Source organism: Ictidomys tridecemlineatus, chromosome 5 (assembly GCF_052094955.1).
Source record: "Ictidomys tridecemlineatus isolate mIctTri1 chromosome 5, mIctTri1.hap1, whole genome shotgun sequence".
NCBI classification, from domain to species: domain Eukaryota; kingdom Metazoa; phylum Chordata; class Mammalia; order Rodentia; family Sciuridae; genus Ictidomys; species Ictidomys tridecemlineatus.
This window is the reverse complement of record NC_135481.1, coordinates 113,041,236-113,062,637: the sequence shown is the minus strand read 5'-3', so window position 1 is coordinate 113,062,637 and position 21,402 is coordinate 113,041,236. Positions and strand designations below refer to the sequence as shown.

The 21,402-nt window shown below is 53.5% G+C and overlaps 1 protein-coding gene across 3 annotated transcripts in view; it reads left to right on the top strand.

The window, feature by feature from the left end:
• Positions 1–21,402, top strand: part of Itpk1 (inositol-tetrakisphosphate 1-kinase) — a 133,736-nt gene that overhangs the window by 6,337 nt on the left and 105,997 nt on the right. For all 3 annotated transcript variants that reach the window (XM_078050743.1, XM_078050744.1, XM_013364689.3), the window contains one exon: positions 20,744–20,768. In XM_078050743.1, the coding sequence (XP_077906869.1) occupies positions 20,744–20,768 (25 nt within the window). The remainder of the gene's footprint in view (positions 1–20,743; positions 20,769–21,402) is intronic.

The following is a 21,402-nucleotide window of genomic DNA, read 5'->3' as shown; positions in this document are numbered from 1 at the left end:
GTGGTTTTATTTATTGCTGGAACCCTGTCTACCACAGGCACATAGGAGCTGAAAAGTTTGTCCTGCTGGTTTTGGAAGCCTTTTCCATGTCCTTTTGGCTCAACCAAAGCCTCTTGTGACTCCGTATCCTCTGGTCCAGGAGGAAGCCTCTGGCGTGATGGCGGGAGGAGCAGGTTGGGGAGCTTGTGGGCCTTGTTCTTTGATTTGCTCAGCAGCTCCCCAGCATCTGCCTCAGCACCCTGTGCTCTGTGCTGGCCTCTGCCTCTGGAGCCTGGGAGAGGAGGGTAAGCAGCCTCAGATGCACTGGACACACTCAGGGTGCAAGCAGAACCAGGAAATCTGCAAACCAGAGAACTGTGGTGGGGTGGCTGCCACCACTTAGCATTCTGTGGCCTCTCTGAGGAGGTGGCGTTTAATGAGGGGACTGAGAGCTCCCTGCAGAAGCTGAAGGGTGGGCAGTGTTCACTGTCTGACTGCCTTGGTCCTGGGTTCTGAGTTCCACATGCACCCAGGGGAGCCACCGAGGGAAGAGGTAGCTCTGGTCATGACTGCAGGCTTTAGACAGGTGGTCAGAGGAAGCATGAGGGTGTCCATACTGCGTCTGTTCCCTGACAGTGGAGAAGGCCTGGAGGAGCTACAGCTGTGCTCTGGACTGAGGATCAGACAACGCACTTGGTCTGCCTTGAGTCTAGCCTTTTTGTTCAGGGAATAAGCAGCTCTGGACCTTGGGGTGGGTGGGCCCAGGTAAGCTGTCATTTCCCAGAGCCAGGGTTAGGCCTCAGTGCCCTGGGGGTGGGGTGGGCAGATGCCCCCAACTGATGGCTGGTGAGTGTTCTGGGATGGTCGTTAAGCCACAGTGTGCCAGGCTGATCCCATCAGGACCTTGGGCTCAGGGTTTCTTCATGAGGAATAAAATGGTGGTGGTCTGTTATATTCTCTCTGCAGGTGAACATCTGATGCTTGTTCTCCTTGGCAGTCATTTGTCACTGCCTAACAGTGCTTGCCCAACAGAAGGTATAAGGAGCACTGATGAGAGCGGCATGTCCTTGTGCCCAGCCCTCCTCAGACATGACGCTCTCAGGGGAAGGGACTGTGGTCTTTTTGTGGAGCACCCTGAAGATGCTTCTGGCAAACTCAAACTGCTATTTCCTAAGTGTGTCTCTCGACCTCACTCCAAAACTGTCAGACATGGGAAGCACTGAGTTCAACAAGGCTGAGCCAACACTGCAGACTTCTGGGGATGGGGATCTCCAGGAGGGTGTTGCAGAGCTTTCCAGGGAGGTCTCTGTCCCCAGTGCTCCTGGCTGCACAGTGTGGATTCCCGACTCTCTCCTCAGCACTTGGGCTAGAAGACCCTGGAGGGAGCCCCATCTGGCCAGGCAAGGCAGGGCACAGCTGCTGCCCAGCTCTTCCTGCTGGTAGCTGCCTTTTGGGAAATCCCTTCTCCCTACCTGTTAGGATTTCTTGCCTCTGGCTTCTGGTTTGCTATAGAGTACTGAACGGTGGATCTGGAGGCTTGAAAGGAGCTAGTTTTGCATGGGAGACCTTCCTGGGACCACTCTGTCTAGATTTGATCCTGATTTCAGGCCTGGACTGGGAGGGGCACTGGTGCAAGCTGTGTTTTCCTCTGCAGTTTGTGCTGTGAATGCATGGATTCCTCAGCTGCTATCTGCCTATGGCCTGGGGAGGGCCCAAGTTGGGACCGAAGGACGCGGAGCTTGTTAGGTGGCTGCTGTGCCTAGGAGGGCTGTTTTACTTCCCCTCTGCTCCTTTGCCCAATGGCTCGTGCCAGATCTCAGGGGGGAGAACCCACCATGGGCCAGGCATGATTGTAGATTGGAAGCATACCCTCCAAGATGGGTAGTGTGTGTCCATTTGCTAGATGAGAACTGAGGCTCAGGGAGAAGCGAAATGACCACTGTGAGTGTCGGAGCTGGGATTTATTCTCAGGGCTGGCTGACTCCTGAAACCATGCTGTCTTTTTCCTGCCACTAAGGCATGGCACTCAACTTCAGAAGAAAACCAAAGGTTCTTTTTTGGGCATCTTCTGTGTGCAGTTGTTGGGCCCACCACCCAGTTAGGTGGTGGGTGGCTGAGATGGCAGTAAACTCAGCTTGAGACTTGGCCACCTGGCTGCAGGTGCTGGGGCATGTGATCCACCTTGCTGGTTTCTTCTCCTGCATCGTGCAGTCCAGTCCAAGTGGCATTGCACCCTGGGGCTGTGAGCACGGTGGTGCCTGGTCAGTGACAGGAGTCCAGCCTGCCTTCTCTTCCAGGGTGGGCCTGGGGTCCCAGGCGTCTCTGGTGGGAGCCCAGCCCAGGCAGCAGGTAGCTCCCCTGCAGTCTTTTTTTTTGGGTGTCTTCCAGTGCCACTGACCAGCTCACTGGTCTCCGGGAGGACTGGGGCAAGTGAGGTAGGTGGGTGCAGGGGTGCAAGGAGATCTCTCTGTGGCAGTTTCACTTTCATTTCTGCTTCACACCCTATTTCCACCCAGCAGCCAGGGCTGGGCTGCGGAGGTAAGGAAACATCTGGTGCCCACACTGGGGCATCCACACTGGGGCACTGTTCCTACTGTTTGTGCCTGTGTTTACGCACCCCCGGAAGGGATCTGGGGTGGGCCTAGCATCTTCTTTTGAAAGGCACCCCACTCCTTCCTTCCCATGCTCACACACGAGTGCCTGTTGGGTGTGGGGAGCTCCTGGGTTAGGGACGGCTGGTGAGTGTTCTGGGATGGTCGTTAAGCCACAGTGTGCCAGGCTGATCCCCATCAGGACCTTGGGCTCAGAGTTTCTTCATGAGGAATAAAATGGTGGTGGTCTGTTGTCTTCTCTCTGCAGGATGGACTTTCCTCTGTGCCCTGCATCCTCACTGCCTTACATGAGTGGGACAGTGACTCTGGAGGACTGTGCTGTGAGCCCCAAGCTGCAGAGCCTGCAGGGGCGGCTTAGATTAGAAGCTGGTCTTGCTGACCCTAAAGCTGACTTACTTTAAGATTTTATGAAAGTCCTAACTTTTGTTCTGGGAACCTTGAAAAAGAAAGGAGATGCTAGCTCTCCCGTCAGAGGCTTGTTGTCGCCTCCCTAGAGTGGCCTGGGCCGCGGTGTGGAGTCCAGTGTGAGAGAAGTTCTGTTTCCTACACCCAGTCCTTACCTCGACCCTGTGTTCAAGGAGATTTGGGTGCCCAGTGCCCTTGGCTGCTTTGCAATGGGCTGAAGCTGTGGGGTGGGGTGGCAGGTCCTGGCCCAGCTTCTAGCCTTGTAAATAAACAGGCAGGGTGCCCCAGCTGGTGGGGAACGTGCTTCCTGAGCTTGAGGATCCCACCAGGTGCCTGTAGCAAAACTGCTGAGTTGTCCCTGGGCTGCGAGATTTTAAGTGGTGCAAGTGGTTTCTGTCAGTGGACCTTGGTTGGTAGCCCCCTCCTGTCAGGGTCTTTCCTTTAGCTTTGCTAGGAATTCTTTGCTTTTGGGATGCTGTCCTGGAAAGGGTTGGGGGAGTGGGTGGTTGTCACCTTCCCTAGGGCAGCCACTGGGATGTGGGTAGTTCTGGTGTGCCTCTGTATCAGCAGCAGGCTGGGATTGCCCAGAAAATGAGACCTTGTAGATGGCCGCAGACCTGGTCCCACTGCTGTGTCCTCTGTCCTCTCCCTCTCCACTAATCAGCAGACATGGTGAGTCATCAGGGTAAGGTCAACCGGCTAAGAGGCAAGTATGGCTGATTCCTGCTAGCCATGGGTGATAGGTTATAACAGAGACCTAGTGCCACTGGATCTTGTGATAAAGGGTGAAGGATTGACTCCTGTAAGTGCTAAATCCTCGGAGGGTTCTGGCTTTGAGCATAGGTGAATTCAGGGGCTCAGTGCTGGTCCTTGGACCTGTGTCTGTGCTCTCCTGTTCTCTCCCACTGTGGCTTCGTTCTCAGGCCCATGTTGTGGTGTACCATGAGTGCTCACAATGACCTTTACCCTGGGCTAGGCGCTGTGCACTCTCTCTTATGATCTGTGCCACAGTTCTGTCGGGTGTGTTTAGTACCCCAGTTTCCTAACCAGACTTGCTGGGGTTCCCACAGCTAGTGGTTGGCTGAGCTGAGATTCAGAGCTGGGCAAGTTGGCTCCAAGCCAGTACCCTAGGCCCTAGGTGCACAGGGACCTGGACTCATTCTGATTTGTCAGCCTCAGCCAGTGCCTGTCTCTGCACTGGGGTGGGCTGGGTGTGGAGCTAGGCGAAATCTCCAGAGGGAAGCTGGGAACTGTTCCTGGAGAGAGTAGGGTGAATGTGGCAGCCAGGGGGAGGTGGAGGGACTCCCTGGTTCTGGTTCCAGTGGCTGGTGGGGGCCAGGGGGAGAGCAGGGACTACTTTCTATGGCTTCCAGCCTTTTACAGGGATTGCGAAGACCAGGGTAGGGGCCTGAAGGGTGTACACGTATTGTCCAGGGCCAGGACACTGTTCCCAAGAGGAAAGGGGAGAGTACCCCCACAAATTGGAGCCAAATGTGAGACTTCTGTCTTTACCTTTCTCCTCAAATAAACCCGGTTCTGGCTTATTGCTGTGGCCAGGCCAGCAAAGGCAGATTTGAGGGTCTTGGCCCAGAAGCCAGGTGGGTGGGCATCCTGGAGAAAGTACTGCCCCCCCTACCTTGGAGGGTGGCATTTTCCAGGGCCTGGGGATAGGCTCCCTGGGGCTCAGGGTGAAGGGTGATGTCTTCTCTGCCCTGCTGTCTCTGTGGGGAACCTTGGTGTTTTGACACTGAAGTGTTTTGGAGTGAAACAGTCTCCTGTTATGTAAACACAATCAGCCTGTTGCTGCTTGGCCCTGTCCCCACTCAGGGAGAGCTGAGGTCTCTTTTTGCCAGGATGCTGAGGATTCTGTGAGCCAGGAGCAGCTGTGGCTGATCGATTGGGGGATTCTTGGAGCTGGAGGGAGCGCTGGTCCAGGGAGGGCCTCTCACAGGTCCATGACTTGATTGTAGCCATGTGCAAAGCCTGACTCAGCTGAACAGGCCTGGTAGGAAGTGTGGGGAGGACACCCTGAGAGTGTTTCCACCTGGAAGGGGGAGGAAGTGGTCATTGGATGGCTGCTGGCCACTAACCCAGGCTGTTACAATCCTCAGGGCCAGTCATGAGGGCGCCAGGCAAAGAGAGAGAAGGCTCATGGCAGTTGAGCCTGGCTAGGAGTTTGGGTTCCTCAGGGTCCCTTCTGGAGCCAGTGGGAGGGTGAGGAGAAACAGCTCAAGGCCTCTTGCCTGAGGCTTGCTTGGCCTCTGGGGGGTGCCTCTGCTTGTTGGTCCAGATTCTTAGAGGCTTGGATCTCTTTAGGGATGGCCATGTCAGGGCAGCTAGGTAGAGGCAGTGCTGGTGGGAAAGCTTTGGGAGGAAGGACTGCTCAAAGCCTTCCCCTTTGCTGTGGTCACCATGGATAGCAGGGCTATTCTGACCTTTGTCCTCCCCAGAGTAGCCTCTTGGGTCTTTAGGAGCTGTCCAGGGAGGCAGGGATTGGGATTGGAGAGCTTGTGGGCCTGCACTGATGTCCGCATGCAAGGGTCAAGCTCAGGTCCCTGGGAAATGAATTTGCTGCCTGTCAATTCCATTAAGCCGGTAGGACTGCTGAGTGGACAGTGGAAAGACCACAGGGAAGTGCCTGGGTCTGTTGTGTGAAACTGTGAGGGGTCTTCTGTCTATCTGCTGATGAAAACAGCACTGAAATGGAAACAAACTTGACAAGTTTGGAGACCTGACCCATAAAATTGCAGAAGTCTGGGCTGGGGCTGGGCTCAGCGGTAGAGCGCTTGCCTAGCATGTGTGAGGCACTGGGCTTGATTCTCAGCACCACATAAAAATGTGATAAATAAAATATAGCTATTGTGTCCATCTACAACTAAAAAAATAAAAAAATTGCAGAAGTCTCAGGGGCAGGCTAATGATCAATTTGTGAATAGCACTAGATAGCTTCTATTAAAAAGTGGTACTGAGCATGATTGCAGAGCACAGCACATCAGGGGCATGAAATGAAAAGCAAGTGTCCCTCTCGCCAGCCCAGTCTCCAGAGGCAATGTGTTGCCACCTTCTTGTGTGTTTTAGACCTGTGCTGTCTTTGTACAGGCAAGCATGTGCACGCGTGCACGTGCATACACACACACCCACCCACACACACCCACACACCCACACACACACACACACACACACACACACTGGCTCTCCTGTGCTAACTTTTTCATTTAACAAAACTTATAGATGATTCCATATTGGCACTGACTTTGAGCTGTTAGTGGCCAGGAAATAATGTGAATATAGCTTTATTTTGCTGTTCTCATACAGCCTCAGGCTCTAACAAACCCCTTGTCAGTCTCCTCTTGGGTGCTAAGCCCACCCCAAGCTCATGGTTGCTCTTTTCCCTCGTCTCAGCCTAGGCTGCTGTAACAAACACCACCGACGTTCAGTTCCTGAAGTTCTGGGAGCTGAAGTCAGAGATCAGGGCCTGGTAGACTTGGCTCCTGGTGATGATATCCTGGCTTCTTAATGAGTCCATGGGGGGACTAGGGGCACCCTCCTCCTAATTGCATCTGACCCTAATTATCTTCCAAAGACCCCCACCTCCAAATACCATTACTCTGGGTACTAGGGCTTCAAACTTTTGAGTTTGGGGGGTTATGCAGACATTCAGTCCATATCATCCAGGCACTTTAGAGGAGGAGGTAGTATGAGGCTCATCCCCTAAGCCTGGAAGGGGCTTCAGCATGTACAGGTCCCCATGCCTTTTGCTCCTAGTGCATGTGACCTTTCGTACAGGTGCTGTGCTAGAGAAGGCTGTTCGGAGTGCTCAATTAGCCCAGGGCATGCGTGGGCCCCCTGTCCTAGTCTGTAAAACGGGTACCAGTATCCAATTGGGAGGCAGTTTGAGGGATCACAGGAGATGAGGATGGCTTGACAGAGATGGTTTCTTATGCATGTGGATGGTCTGATTATAATTTACCCTTATAATCCCCCCCTGCCCCCCACTGAAGATTTATATATATAGTTTTTGGTACTGGGGATTGAACTCAGGAGCACTCCACCACTGAGCCACATCCTGTACTTTGTTTAGAGACAGGGTGTCACTGAGTTGTTTAGTGCCTTGCTTTTGCTGAAGCTGGGTTTGAACTCATGATCCTCCTGTCTCAGCCTCCTGAACTGCTGGGATTACAAGCATGTGCACCCAGCTTGAAGATATGTTTTTTTTTTTTTTTTTAAAGAGAGAGTGAGAGAGGGAGAGAGAGAATTTTTAATATTTATTTTTTAGTTATTGGTGGACACAACATTGTTGTTTGTATGTGGTGCTGAGGATCGAAACCGGGCAGCACGCATGTCACACGAGCGCACTACCGCTTGAGCCACATCCCCAGCTTGAAGATATGTTTTTGAGCTGGTGATCGTTACTGATCTTCCAGCTGGAAAAGGGAGGGCTGTGGGTGTGGCCCTTATACCAGCAAGGACCCATTTTGGTCAGTATCTCCTCCCTGTCTTCCTGCCAGCCAGGGTGAGAAGATGTGGCCAGTGGAGGGCTGGTGAGGTCCTCTCCACTGCCCAGTTAGTCCCATTTTCTCAGCTGCTCCCCAGTTCCAGCAATACCCTGGAGCCCAGGGTGCTTCTAGGAAGGGCCCCCAGCCAGCCCCTGACTTGTGCCGTGCCTCATGTAGGAAACAAAAGGGTGTCATGTTTTCCCTGAAATGTTCTGTCTTCTGCAAGATAGTTTAACATCATGGAAGAAAAATTTGAAAGGACAGATCGTTCTTCCACCCCCACCCATACACATTTCCTTTTTGTATATTCTCTTCCCTTTTTGTATCTAACTGTCATAGAGTTGAAATCATTGTACATGAAGCATTTTGGTTTCTGCTTTTGGCACATAGCAGTGTAGTGTAAACATTCTTTGTTTATAGTCTTTAGTTTTTCTTTTTCTTTCTTTCTTTCTTTTTTTTTTTTTTTAGTGCTAGCATTGAACTCAGGCCTTTGCACACAGTAAGCACTTGCTCTGCCCCTAAGTTGAGCTGCCAGCCCCAGGAAAAGTTCATTTTAAGTTTAATTTTTATTCTTTTTCTATGGAAAAATTTTTAATGTATACAAAAAAAAGAATAAAAGCACCACAGCACCTTCTTGATACCAAGTGATAGTCACTATAACTTCTGACTGCTATTTTATTTATTTTATTTAGGTGAATTCCAAATATCTGATTTCATATGTAAATGCTTTTGTGTGATCTTTTTTTAAAAAATATTTTTTTTAGCTATATATGGACACAATATCTTTATTTTGTTTATGTATTTTTTGTGGTACTGAGGATCGAACCCGTGGTCCCACATGTGCGAGACGAGCACTCTACCGCTGAGCCACAACCCCAGCCCTGCTTTTGTGTGATCTTTAAGAGCTAAGGAAATGTTAAAAAAAAAATCAGAAAAGGGCATCATCACATCCAAAAATAAAGTACAGTAGAGGAGGATTATTCTGGTCGCTGTGGAACTGGTCTATTGGGTGGAAAATCATGGTCCTCTGGTCCCTTGTCGGGGATCATGAACTTATTCCTTTACCTCTCTGAACCTTGATTTTTCCTCTTAGATGGGGCTGTGGTAGACCTTCCACGGGTGCTGGTGGGATCGGGGGTGCCAGTGGATGCCTTAGACAATTTCTCAATCTCTGCCAGGTTTTCCTATGACCTCAAAAAGCCCCTCAGTTCTGGGTCTTGGTTCTCCTTTGTAGAAAATGGAGGACCCTGTGAGGGGGAGGGCCAAAGCCAGAAGTTATCCCCAGGGAAGAGGGGAGGAAGGAAGGCCAGCTAGCACCTGTGATGTTTTAAGATGGAGGCCCCAATCTAGAGTCCCCAAGAGGGCCAAGCGCTAAGGTCAGGGGGATGAGCTGCAGCGGGGGCCAGGGTGTGCTCTGGTTCTTTGGCTCTTCCCAGGGGTGGAGGCCTGAGAAGCCCAGAGTGGCACTTTTTTCATTGTTCCCAGAGCAGAATGTGAGAAGTATGTATTTGGGCTTGGGCAGAGCTGGGTTGAACTCAGTTCTTCCTCAGCTAGCCGAATGGCCCAGTGGCCTCTGGGCTTCAACTTCCACTTGCAGGTCATTGCTGCCTTGGGTGCTTGATGGGCGAGGGGTGGGATTTGGATGGGACTGTGTCAGCCACCATTCATTCCTCCAGCAGGGCCTGATCACAGATGGGAAACTGAGCCCAGGAGGTCCTCAGTGAGGCTACCCTTGTTACTAACTGGTTGCTCTGGAGTCTGATTGCCAGAGATCCTAAAACTAAACAAGAAAGGAAGGAAAGGGAAGGCATGCTGGCGTCTTCCTGGAGGGGCCCTGAGCCAGACGTGCAGAATTGAGGCTGGGCCCCCAGCTGGTGCTGCCCAGGCAGCTGGAAATGCTTCTCTCGAGCTGTCTGGCCCTGGCGCCTTTGTTGGCTCTGTTACTTTTTGCCTGCAGGGGCCTGAGCAATCTGTGCTGATGGTAAAACATTTGTTGGACTGCCGCTGTAATCACACTGCAAGGGACACTTGGAATTATATCTGCATTTGGAAAGCTAATTTTAAAGAACGTTTTTCCTTCACAATTATGTGCAATCAGCCAGCCAGAGTCGCACTGTTGGGGATTCTCCCTCCTTCTTCAGCTTAGAGGCATCTATTTTTCTCTTACTGCCTTTCCTTCAGTCTGGGAAGGGACCACCAACCCTTGGCTGCCAGGATGCCCCCATGAAACCTTTCTGTGATGGCTGTGCAGGGCACAGGGACAGGAGATGTAGAGGATGAGGCTAGACTCAGACATGAGCTACAGGATGGGTAGGATGGGTGGCGGATTCTGTTTTCAAGATAGGAGGTTCAGGTTGGTAGAGAAGATGCTGGAATATGTCATTTCAGTTTGGATGTTGGAGTGGCCAGGATCTTTTGGTGTAAATAACAGTAAGCCCAGTTCAGGTGAGCTTAAGCACAGGTGAATTTCTGGGCCCAGGCAATCCCACCCCTCAGGCCCTGTGTTGTCCCTCCTGTCCCTCCCTGTGTAGCCCAGTCACTGGGATCTTTTCTGTCTTCTGGAAGCTCCTTACCTGCTTTCCCCGCAAGACCTCCATGCAGCCCTGCCCTCTGCCTCAGCCTCTCCTGCAGACCTTCCAGCCTGTGTCCCACGCTGTGTCCTTGTTTACCTTCCCCTCTGTGCTGCGAACTGGAGGACAGGGACCCTTTCTGCAGTCTTCATGGTCATGTCCCCAGCAGTGAAGTTGTGCCTGGCACAGAGTAGGTGCTTGAGAAGCATGCAAGAAACAAATGCCCGCATGCCTTGGGTCAAAAGGTGGCCAGCGGGTCATTCGGAAGAGTTAGTTTAGGAGAACCTTGACCAACCTTGACCTCACCCGTGGTGACCTGTGTTCATTCCCTTCTCTTAAGTTCTTGTCCTGACAGCTGGGGTCGGTGCTGCACACTCACTGGTTCTTGGTCTAGGGAAGCGGGTTGAGGGTGGGACAGACCTGGGCTGGGGAGGAGCCCGGGTCAGGGGAATGTACCACTGCTGGCTTCTAGGTCCTAGGCTGGTGCCCCGCCAGCCCTCCTTGGCCCTTCTCTTTTGTTGCCGCGCTGTGGGGGGCTGTTCCTGGGAGAGGCCTCCATGTTGAGGGTGGTGGCCAAGGGGGGCATTCCAGACAGAGGGGCCAAGGGTGCGGGCAGGTGGCTGGAGGTGTGAAGGAAGCCTCTGTGGGTCAGGGCTGGGTCAGGTGTGGAAGGAGCAGGTAGGGTGGGAATGCCTGGTGGGGAGGTGAGCACCTCTTGCAGGGCTTGAATACCCGTGGCAAGGGAAGCGCCTCAGGAGGGCCTGACTGGGCAGGGAGAGTGCGCTGAGTCAAGTTTTCAACTTAGAAGGCTGCTGACTGGAGGGCAGGTGTGCAGGCATAGCAGGGAGACCCCATGGAGGCCTTCAGGGCAAGGTCTGTGCCTCTGGCCAGCTCACACGTGGTTTTCCCTTTTCCCTTCTGATTGGAATTAGATATTCCTCTTTTTGGTATTTTCCATTTCTGCCCAGGGGCCTGGCTCTTGGCATTGGCTTGTGACTACTGTGACCCCTCCGTGTGGGGCTCTAAAGGATTATTTTAGCTATTTGGGGCCTGTTGCCATGACTCCCAGCTGCAGAGTCTGGCAAGGCCTAAAGACTGGGGCATGTGCCCACCTGCTTGGAGCTGGCCCTGGACCCTTGACTCTTGGCAGTGGAGTCCTCTGGCCCCAGGTTTGTCCACCTCTTCTAGAGGTGGAGCTGGCCATGCATTTTCATTGGCTGCCATACTGTGATCCGGCTGATTTTTCTTTTTGGAGTAAGACTCTAGCAGTGTTATCTCTGCCACCTTCTGCATGGGTTCGTCTCCCATCTCTGGGCATCTGAAGTCTGCTTGGATTCCTCCCACCATGGGTCGTTCACCACTTGCTTTGACATCCTTCCCCTGAGAGCTGGCAGCCTCTTCCTGAGGTTTAGCTCAGTCTGATTCCAAGCCCCTTCTGCTTCATCAGAAGAGTCCCTTCTGCTTGGAGAGTCTGATGTTGTCATCAGAAGGAGCTGGCATCCTGTTGAAGGGGAGGAATGGGGGTTCATACCTCCTGCTTCTGGGCCTCAGGTGACACAGGCATAGCCAGTCTTTGTGGTACTGGATGGCTGAGGCCAGACACACCCTGTAGGAAGTGGCCTGAAGCCCTTTACCTTTAGGCCTTTTAGGGGGATGCTCTCAGCTCTTGGGGACCCAGGGCGGTGGTGCCCATCTCCCTGGCCTGTTGGGGCCCAGGGTCTGAGGAAGGATTTCATTTTGCACTTGGGGCAGTGGTGGGTGGCGGAGGAGAGGCTGTTTTGTCCAGAATAGTCCTTTCCCAGAGATGCAAAGGCCTCATCCCCAGCAGACCTGGAGAGACCCCTGCCACACAGGGCTCCTGCTTCTCCAGGGCAGTCACACAGAGTCGTGGGACCAGGAGACCTTTGCTGACTGACAGGCCTGAATTTGGACTGTGGTTCTTCTTGCTTGCTGGGAGTCTTGGGCAGGATTCTTTATTGCCCCGAATCTCTCTGCTAGAAAAAATGTGACAGTTATTCTGCTAATGTTGCTGTGGATGGTAAATGTGAGCAGAGTGCCCGTGCCAGGCCTGGTGCTCTGGGCCCTTCTGGGATCCTTGGAGATGTCCTTGGTCCTTTCTCCTGCTTGGTTTGGGGAGAGCAGAGTGGGTGGGAATGAGGGAGCGTTAGTGGTGTTGGCCTTGTGTTTGTGTGGGTCACACTCAGGCCCTAGGAATCCTCCCTGAAATTCAAAGGGCTCAGGGTCATCAGATGAAGTAAGTGATGCCTGTTGCTAAAGTTGGGGTGTCTATGAGTGCGGGACTTCAACAGGCCCCTGCTGGCCTTTCTGGGCCTGAGACTCAGGCCCAAGGGCTCAGACTCAGACTCTGTTTGAAGCCTGTTCTTGCTCAGAGCACTTGGCAGAGCTAAATGAGGTGCCCTTCAATGGATCCAGGTGGCCTTAGGATTGGGTGTGGCTGTCCTGGGCATCTCTTCTGGACCTTAAGATGACCCAAGGATCAGGATTTTCACCCCTGTCCCCAATTTATAGCCAGCGCTCCTAGGCCATAGGCATTCATCACCCAGTCCCTGTTCCCTTCCCTGACTCTTGAGTCCTCCTCCCTGATGTTGCCATCAAGGACCCCTGCAGCAGTGTCTGGTTATACCCAGCACCCTCTGGAACCCTTAGGCACCCTGTGAGGCCCATGGAGGCCCTTGTGAACTCCTGGGCATATCCTCACCTGTCCCTTTCTCAAACGAGGACACTTAAGGGAGCGACAGTTTTGTGGAGTGGTAGAGCTGCAGGAGTCTTGGCATTGTGGCACTTGGAACAAGGCCCTTGCCAGTCCTTACCAAAGGCAGACAGCCCTCAGCACCTGTGCTCGAGGTAAGAGGGCACAGTGTGCTACAGAGGCGATTGCTGAGGGTCTTGAGATGGGGAGATGGCCCTGGGTTACCCAGGCGTCCCAGTGCACTTGCCCAGGTCTTGAGGAGGAGGAAATGGGAGATGCAGCAGGGCAGGCGGAGGTCAGTCAGCAAGGACAGCAGCCAAGCAGCCAAGGACAGCCTAGGGCCTCCAGAATGGAGAAGGATGGGAGCGGACAGGTGCTTCCCAGAGCCTCCAGAAGGAAGGCCGCTCACTGACCTCTTCAGTCCTGGACCCAGGTCTGTCTGCTCGTGCCTATCCCTGACAGCCACAGCAGGAGGTGCTTGCAGCATTGATACCCACTGCCTGTTTCAGGGCCCAGGGGGCAGTGCTGGGTCAAGGTCAGAGTGTGTATGACTACATGGTGTCGGATCAGGCTGCTTGGCTCCCTGCCTCATCCATCAGAGGATAAGGTGGCCCCTGCATTCCTCAGGATGGCCTTCCTGCCTGCCATCTGTGGATGTCTGAGAGGGAATTGTTTAGATAGGGCGTTTGGTGTGAGCTTTCTGAGGTGGCAGCAGGGCTGACTCTCACCTTTGCTTTGATTGATAGCAATTGGTGCACATGGTGAGAGGGGCCCAGGAAACGTTGGTGCCTGATATCTGGCCTTTGCCCTACTGTATGGCACTTGCAGGCCTCCCGGTCACACCCTGGCAGCTCCTGTCCCTGCCTGCAGCTCTCTCTAGCAGCACCCTTCTGAACCCTTGCCTCTGCCTCCTGCTGCCCCGATGTTGGCTGTACTCAGGGCCTGTGGCCACCAGTGCATAGCTCGTCTCTCACCCACCTTCTCTGTGGCCACCAGCATCTCTAGGCAGGACTTGTGGCCTATGGGCCCCTATGCACCTGGGCCAGCCCAAGATTGCACAGAGGAACCCAGCAAATGTTTGATGAAAATTAGCCAGGGAAACCTCTCTGTGCCTGTGGTTGGCGGCTCAGTAGCTTGGTAGGTAGGGAACTCCTAAACCTTAGTGGTTGGAGAATCCTCTCGAGGCCTTGGAGCTCAGGGCTGCAGGGTGCTTCCCAACTGTAGGATGTGTTGGCCGCGGCAGCAGGCAGCGCAGAAGCTCAGTGTCTGGGGTGCAGCCTTGAGGGCAGGTTTCTCAGTCCCTGGAGTCCCAGGGAGGAAATGCCAGCTCAGGGGCATTCTCCCCGCCTGCAGAAGCCTGCAGAAGCTTACCTCACCAGGCTGAGATTAAAACTGATTTGGCATTCTTGGGATTAAGAGAGTGCTGAGAACAGAGTGGGCTGTGTCTGCGCCTGGCAGGCTGCTGGAGCAGGTGGGGGAGGCCTGGAACCCGACTTCCAGCGTCCCTGGCCTCCTTCCCCAGGGACCATCCCTAATTAGGGGAATGAAAAATTACAGCACCTGCAAGACCCAAAATGATTTCAGGTAGAGAACTTTTGTATTAGAAAACGGATGTGTTTTCACTGTTAAGGGACAGCCTTAATATCTGCTCTTGGCTTGAACTAGCAGCACTTAGGTGCCGCATGGTATGTCCTGGGGCACTCTGAAGCCCACTCTGTCAGCCTGAGACTCTGTCCTGAAAACCAAGGGGTGGGGTTGCCAGGCGCCTCTCCAGGAGGCCCAGGAGGGGAGTCTCTGGCTGCCCTCCCCCACGCTGGGTTCCAACAGCTGCTTCTAGGGGCCCCACCAGCTTGTCTAGGTCTGAGATCTGGTCCTGATTCAGGCTGCACTGTAGGGCCAGCCTGCCTCCCTCTGGTGGGGCACCGAGGCTAGGTAGGGTCTCTCGTTAAGGTTGGTGGTGTCTGACCAATCGAGGGAAGGACCCTCCCCCCATAAAAGACATATGGAAGCTTCCAGTTTATGTGGTTCTACTCTGGAGCTGTCCAAACAATTCAAATGTTTGTATTGGCTTTGAAAATTCTGTTCATATGTTGTCTTTATGTTGGGTCATTTCAGTTTCTGGCATTGTCAGTAGGAGGAAAATCCAAATTACAAAATAATGGGCCAGGGAAGCAGGATGCCATGGGGGAGCAGGCAGCCAGGCTCTGGGCTGAGCTCAGCACTGGGGGGCTGGGAGTGCAGTTTAGGGAGCTGAAATAAAGACCAGTCTCTGAGCCTTGGGGGCTCACTGTCTGCAGCGTGGGATGGCTGTGGCAGGAGACAGGGCAGGAAAGGGTCCCTTGGTGAGGATGGTGTTGGAGCTGGTCTCTTTGGATGACCTGGAGTTTGCCAGGTAGGGATAGGTACTCCAGGGGACAGGACAGTTTGTACAGAAGCATGGACCTGGTGTTTTTGGAGAAGCGAGTCTCTCTGGGAGGGTTTGAGAGGAAGGCCTGGTGCTGCCTTCTCTCAAATGCCCACGTACAGTGAGCTAGGAAATTGGAGATCTAGATAGGCACAAGCCCTGCTCCATGAGGGGTGTTTAATAGTCAGGCAAGGTCAGGTAGGTTGCAGTGGCAGATACACCCCCAGGTCTGAAACAGCAACACTTGATCCAGTGGATCTGCCACCCCCAGGGCTGCCCCCTGTGGATCTGCCACCCCCAGGGCTGCTGGCTGCTCCACAGCAGCCCTGTGTTGTATTTTCTTGGCCTCAGCACCGTTGTCATTTTAGTCCAGATGATGCTGTTTTAGGGTTTGTCTGTGTACTCCACACACTAGATGCCCACAGCATTCACTGCAGCGCAACAATCGGGAATGTCTTCAGGCCTTCCTAAATGTCCCTGGGGAGCAAATTGCCCCTGTTGAGAACCAGACCTGGCCGAAGGTTCTCTTGGTCACTGGTTTCTTTCTGGACCCCAGCCTGGCTTTGATGCTGCTCAGCCAGGGTTGTTTCCAGGCAGTAGGTCTGGCTGGCTTTGGTGCCCCCACACTGCCGAGAGGCTGAGAGGACTGGCTGGAGGGCCTTGCACTGGCTCTTGAGTGCTGCTTCCTAGAAGTGTCACTTCTGATCACATGTCATTGACCAGAGCAAATGTTGTGGCTATGCCTGGCTCTGCGGTGGGGTGTAGCAGGTGCAGTGCGGTGGCACTGAGCATCTAGGAGGAGGAATACTGGTACTGGTGGCCACTGTTGGTGTCTGCCTCTGAGTAGTGAACCTAGGAGTGGGCAGTGCTGTGGAGCCAGGGAGTCCGCTGCTCTGTGCTCAGTGCTGGGCAGGGAAGCGTGGGTGTGGGGCCTCTGAGGCTGGAGACCTAGGAAGGCTGCTCCAGAGAAGCTGACTTGAGGGGGTGGGGGTGTGCTAGGACTGCGGCATTGCTTCTGCACACAAGGGTAAGGGAGGAGGCCCTGTTTCCTATCAGTAACCCCAGGTCCTTGGGAGACATTGTGGGCTTTGGGTGGCATGCAGAGACCCCTGGCATGCAGAGAAAGGTGGGGGATGTAACTCAGGACTGTTCCCCACATGCCTGGTACCTTGAAGTGCTAAAGGGCCCTATTATTCTGGGTGACTGAAATCTCAGTTACCAAGCCGTGCTACAAATTGTTTGGTGAGGTCGCCTGGCCTCCTGTTTTCCTAATCACACCCTTGCCTTCCCTAGGTGGTTGTTAACTTGGGGTGTGGTGCATGCAGCTGCTTTTGTTGCCCACAGGTAGGGGTGGGGGGGCACAGTGTTTCCAGCAGATCCCTCCTGCGTGAGATGGCTCCTGGGAGGCCTGGCTGGGTTGTCCTTTGTAGTGGCAGCTGGGCTCTGGAGTGGGCAGTCCTCAGCTGCGCCTGGGAGGGAGACAGTGGCTCCGAACTTGGATATGGCAAGAAAGCAGTTCTTGAACCTGTGGGATCCTTTTTGGACAAACCTCACTATTCTTTGGTGGCTGCTCTGCTGTCTCTTATTGACAGGAATTCTCTTAGCTGTCAGCAGGCCATTCACCTTGATGGCAAGAGGGGACCCTCCCTCTCCTACTGCTGATGCTGATGTTCACGGGCCCTGCACCCTTCTGTCCTCCTGGGCTGTGAGGCAGGCTGTGTGTGAAGGACTCTGTCATCCCAGAGTGACCTGCATTGGCCTTCCGGATACTGCGGCCAGTGGCCTTGTATTGGGGCTTTTCAGGGCCTTGTGGTGTGCACCGTGGGTGCCTTTCTGAATCTTACATCACTCTTTCTACTTCTCTTTTCTGTTTCTCTTTATTGGACTCCACTGTTGTCCCTCTGCCTTAACACCAGGTCATCCAGGATAATTTTTGTCATCTTCAGGAAGTGGAAGCTGCTATCACTTCATTGAAAGCCCCTGTTGTTCAGCCTCCAGTGACAGAGACTCATCTTAAAACTAGTTTAAGCAGAAACCTGCAGGTGCAGATCCAGAGAGGACTAGATCTAGGCTGGACCAAATCCTGAAACTCCAGCAAGAGGGCTGTGTCCTTGCCTAGGTCCTTCAGCCATTTCTCCTGGTGTGGTCTCTGGTCTAGATTCCGGCCACTAGGAGGCAGGGCCACTTATGTTGCTGACATTCCCCCAGGACCCATCCTCAGGAGGACCAGGACTGGCACCTTGGAGTCAGAATCATGTGGATAGGAGCAAAAGTAGCAGAGTCTGTTGCTGATATGGGCCTGGTGATGCGCTGGGCCTGAACTCCTGGTCTCCCAAAGTCCCATGGGATGGGTACTAGGACTCTCCCCATGTCACAGGGGAGAGCATGGGGGTAGGTGGCTTAGGGATGGCGGCACAGCTGGGCCCGAGAAAACTGAGGTACCAGGTGCCTTGGGTTTTAATAAATATTTTAATTATTAAGCTTTACCTCTATTGTCACTTTTTTTCTGTGGTGTTGAAGTAACATATATGCTCACTGTAGAAAATACAGAAAACACAGGGCAGTGGAAAGGAAGACCAGCAAACCTCTTTCTTGCTGCCACCAGCCACTGCAGCGTGTTCCCTTCTGGCGTTTTCCCAGGACCCAGGTGTTCCAGTGGGTGCAGAGTCTGCCAAGTGTCCACCCGCAGTGCGGAGGCCCCGCCGAGGGTGCCGCCCAGCTCCTCTGCGAGCAGTCTGTGGAGGCCTCCTGCCTTCCTCCGGAATCCCGAGTGCCCGCCGCCTGGCTTCATCCTTCATTTGGTGGTTGGATCTGTGCCTTCACAGGCATCGTCTTAACGTCAGACCCAGCCAGCAGCCAGGGTTTCACCTATTATTTTAAAAATCGTTAAGAACTCTTTTCCTAGAGTTTGAGAATATGCTGTAGGCACTCTGCCAGAATTCAGGGACGTGGTGAAACGGATGTCGTCTTCTCCACCCTGCCTTTGCCCTCTCGCTGGCCGCGCTGTGGTCATTTTCTTGGAGTTGTTTTAGTTTGTTCTGTTTACACACAAGCACACCCTCTTGTCCTGGCTGCTGTTCTTCACACCGATGGCTGGGTCCCGCACACAGGGTTTTGCATTTTTCACATGCAGCTTTGTGGAGGTGATTCTCCTCCTGGGCACAGGGAGGGCTTCCTTATTCTTTCTACTGCTTCATGCTGTTCTTTCGGGCATGTGGTTTGTTAGTGGAACCTCTTGGGGACATGTAGTTCGCTACCAACCTTTTGCAATCACAGACGGGTTGGCAGTGGGATCCCCGAGTCTGAAGTATTTTGCACACTGAGTGTGTCTAGGGTGACAAGGTGGGCGGTGGAGTTAGGGTTTTCAAGAGGGAGCAGCTGGTACTGTTCCTCTGTTCCCCATGTCCCTCCCTTCTCCCTCTTGCCCTTTGGCTTCACAGTTCTCTTTCTGAACTTTCTGGTTATGGCAGGATTTCAGGAGCCTGCTCCTGGGGATTTCGAGGTTGCTGGTACCTTTGCTTTTCAGAAGTTTCCAATGAGGGAATGAGCCCTGCCTGACAGGTTATTTCCCAAGAGGAGGTGGGGTAGTGCACCGGGCTCCACTACCAGAGGGGACATGGTTTTCCGCCAGTGTTCCCTGTTCATTCCCTTACAATGTGGCCCTGGAGGCCAGAGGTGCTAGCCCATTGGGTGCCACCGCCCACTGTGCTACACCTGGCTGTGAATGCAGGTGGGGCAGACCTGGCTCTGGCCAGCTCCTGGCTTCCTGAGTCCCCTGAACTTCTGCTTACTCACCAGAGCAGCGGGAAGCCTGTGCCCTCCCTCCTCGGGCTGCAGGAGGAGTCAGCGGGCAGGAAGGGTTCAGGTGTGTGTGACCTGACGTGGACTGAAGGGAACCAAGCCCCACTTTTTGCCAAAGTTCCAGTTTATCCTGTTTTAGGAGCTCTGAGCTGGTGGGGCTGGTGGGACTCTGGGGAGCTCAACCCCCTGAAGAGTTCAGCCTACCTTTTCTCTTGATTACTTTTGTTGTTGTTGCTTTCTTATTTTTGTGTTCCATCTGTTTTCAAAGCTGGGGATCTTTTTTTTTTTTTTAAATATTTATTGTTGGACACAATACCTTTATTTATTTATTTTTATGTGATGCTGAGGATCGAACCCAGCCCTTGAGTGTGAGAGGCGAATACTCTCTGCTGAGCCACAAACCCAGCCCCAAAGCTAGGGATCTTCTTAAAAAAAATTTTTTTTAAAGGACCAGATGTTGTAAAATGTGGACTGATTGGAATGACTGCAGTTGGCTTGGTAGAGATGAGAGCCATGTGCTAGGATAATCTGGATGCCAGCAGGATTTTCCCAAAGGGCATTTGTTGTACCCTCAGAGTGCTGGACTGGGCTGGGGCCAGGAGCTGAGCTAAGTTTTCCTGTTTCTATACCTTCATTTACCAGCAACTGTTCATGAGCATGTACATGCCAGGCAAGCACCAGAGCTAGGTGTGGGGCACACAGTTTTTAATCTTGGAACGTTCTTTACTCTACGGAGCTTGGGGAGTCAACTCTAGTTCCTGTTGCCTGGTCCCAGGCTTCTTTGAATGGCTGTCAGAGGCCCTGCCTTCTTCCCAGCAAGCACACAACATGCACTTCAGTCTTTCTCAGTCCCTACAGATCCTGGTAACCCTACCCAGGGCACTCCTAGGTGATGGTGATCCATGCTCTCGCACAAAGGGCTGGGAGAGTAGCAGCTTAAGGTCTGTGGGAGTGTTGCTGGGGTGTTGGGGAGGGTGCTGTGGGATGACACTGTGCTGTTCCACACAGAGGGGCCCTGGCTATGCTTGTGGGAGGAAATGTGGGGGGCGAGGATGAGGGCTCTGTGCTCTGGGCAGACCCAGACCCAGGCTCTTAGTAGGTGGGCAAAGTCAGGCATATGTGGGGACAGATAGTAGCCTGAGACTATGTGGGAGAGGGGGGAAAAAGGGGGAGGACGTGAGATTTAGACTAGGAGGGGTGTGGGTGGACTGGGTCAAGGGACTGGCAGGGAGTCCATGGGGCCAGAGATGGCTGGTACTGGAGACATGTTTGGCCTGAGAAGGGTATGAGGTCAGGATCCTGTGGCTTCCCGTGGGTGAGAGTGTTTTCGGTTGGGTGTAGCAGGCTATTTCAGGCTGTGGCACACCTGAACGCCAGCCCAAGGTGTTCAGCCTGAGGCTGGATGGCATGGGGAGCCATGGGGGGAGGTTGAGCTGAGCAGAGGCACTGGCGTCCATGGTGAATTTGGTGGTGGGAGAGTCTTGGGACAATGCAGGCTGGAGCCACTGAAGAAGGCCTGGCCCCTGGATCAGAGGGAGGACAGCCATTATGAGTCCTTAATGGGACTTCAACCAGCTTCACCCTCTCCTCTAGCCCTTGGTGGCTGTGAGAATCCCTGCCCTGGAGAGCATGGCTGTCCGGGCGACATGGAGACTGGTGCCCACTCTCCCAGGGCGGCTCTCAGCGCTGGCCTGCCTTTAGCTGTAGTGGACGTTCTCCTTCCTGCCTGCTGTAGTAACGTGTGTTTTCTTTGTTTTTCTCCACAGGAAGCGGGGGATAGAGGTGGTGCAGGTGAGTACAGACTGCACTTTGACCGCCTTCCAGGTAGCGTGACCTAGTCTCCCCTTTCCCAACTCCGTAGGAGTCTGAGTGCTTGGCCCTCTTGTCACACTCTAGTTGGTAACTTTCCCCTGAGGATTAAATGCCATTTCCTCACCAGGCTGGACACAGGTGGTTGATGGCTGCTGCCTTGCAGAGTTACTGTGCCTTTTTGGGGAAGGAGCTGGGGTTAGTTTGGGAGTTCTGGGGGTCATAATATTGCTCGCATTGGGGGTGGAAAAGCTGAGGGTTCAGCAGTCGCCCAGGCAGGTGTCCGTTGTTCTGTACCCTTTTCTGCCTCATTCCGAGTGGACTTGGGCCAGGAGCTCATTGGCTGGAAAAGGAAGGAAGGAAGGATAGATGGAATGGATGGATGGAGAAGAACGGAGGAATGAATGGAGAGAGAAGGAAGGGTGGGTGGAGGAGGGAGGGAGAAGGAAGGAAGGAGGATGGATGGCTGGATGGAGAAACTGTCCCAGGACAGGAAGTAGATGCACAGGCTCTGACAGCAGCTGTCTCTGGAGAGCCAGGAGGTCTGACCTATCAGAGAAGAGCCTGGAGTGAGGGGCTGCCTGGGTGCTCTCTGGCTGGTGATATTTGCTGCTGT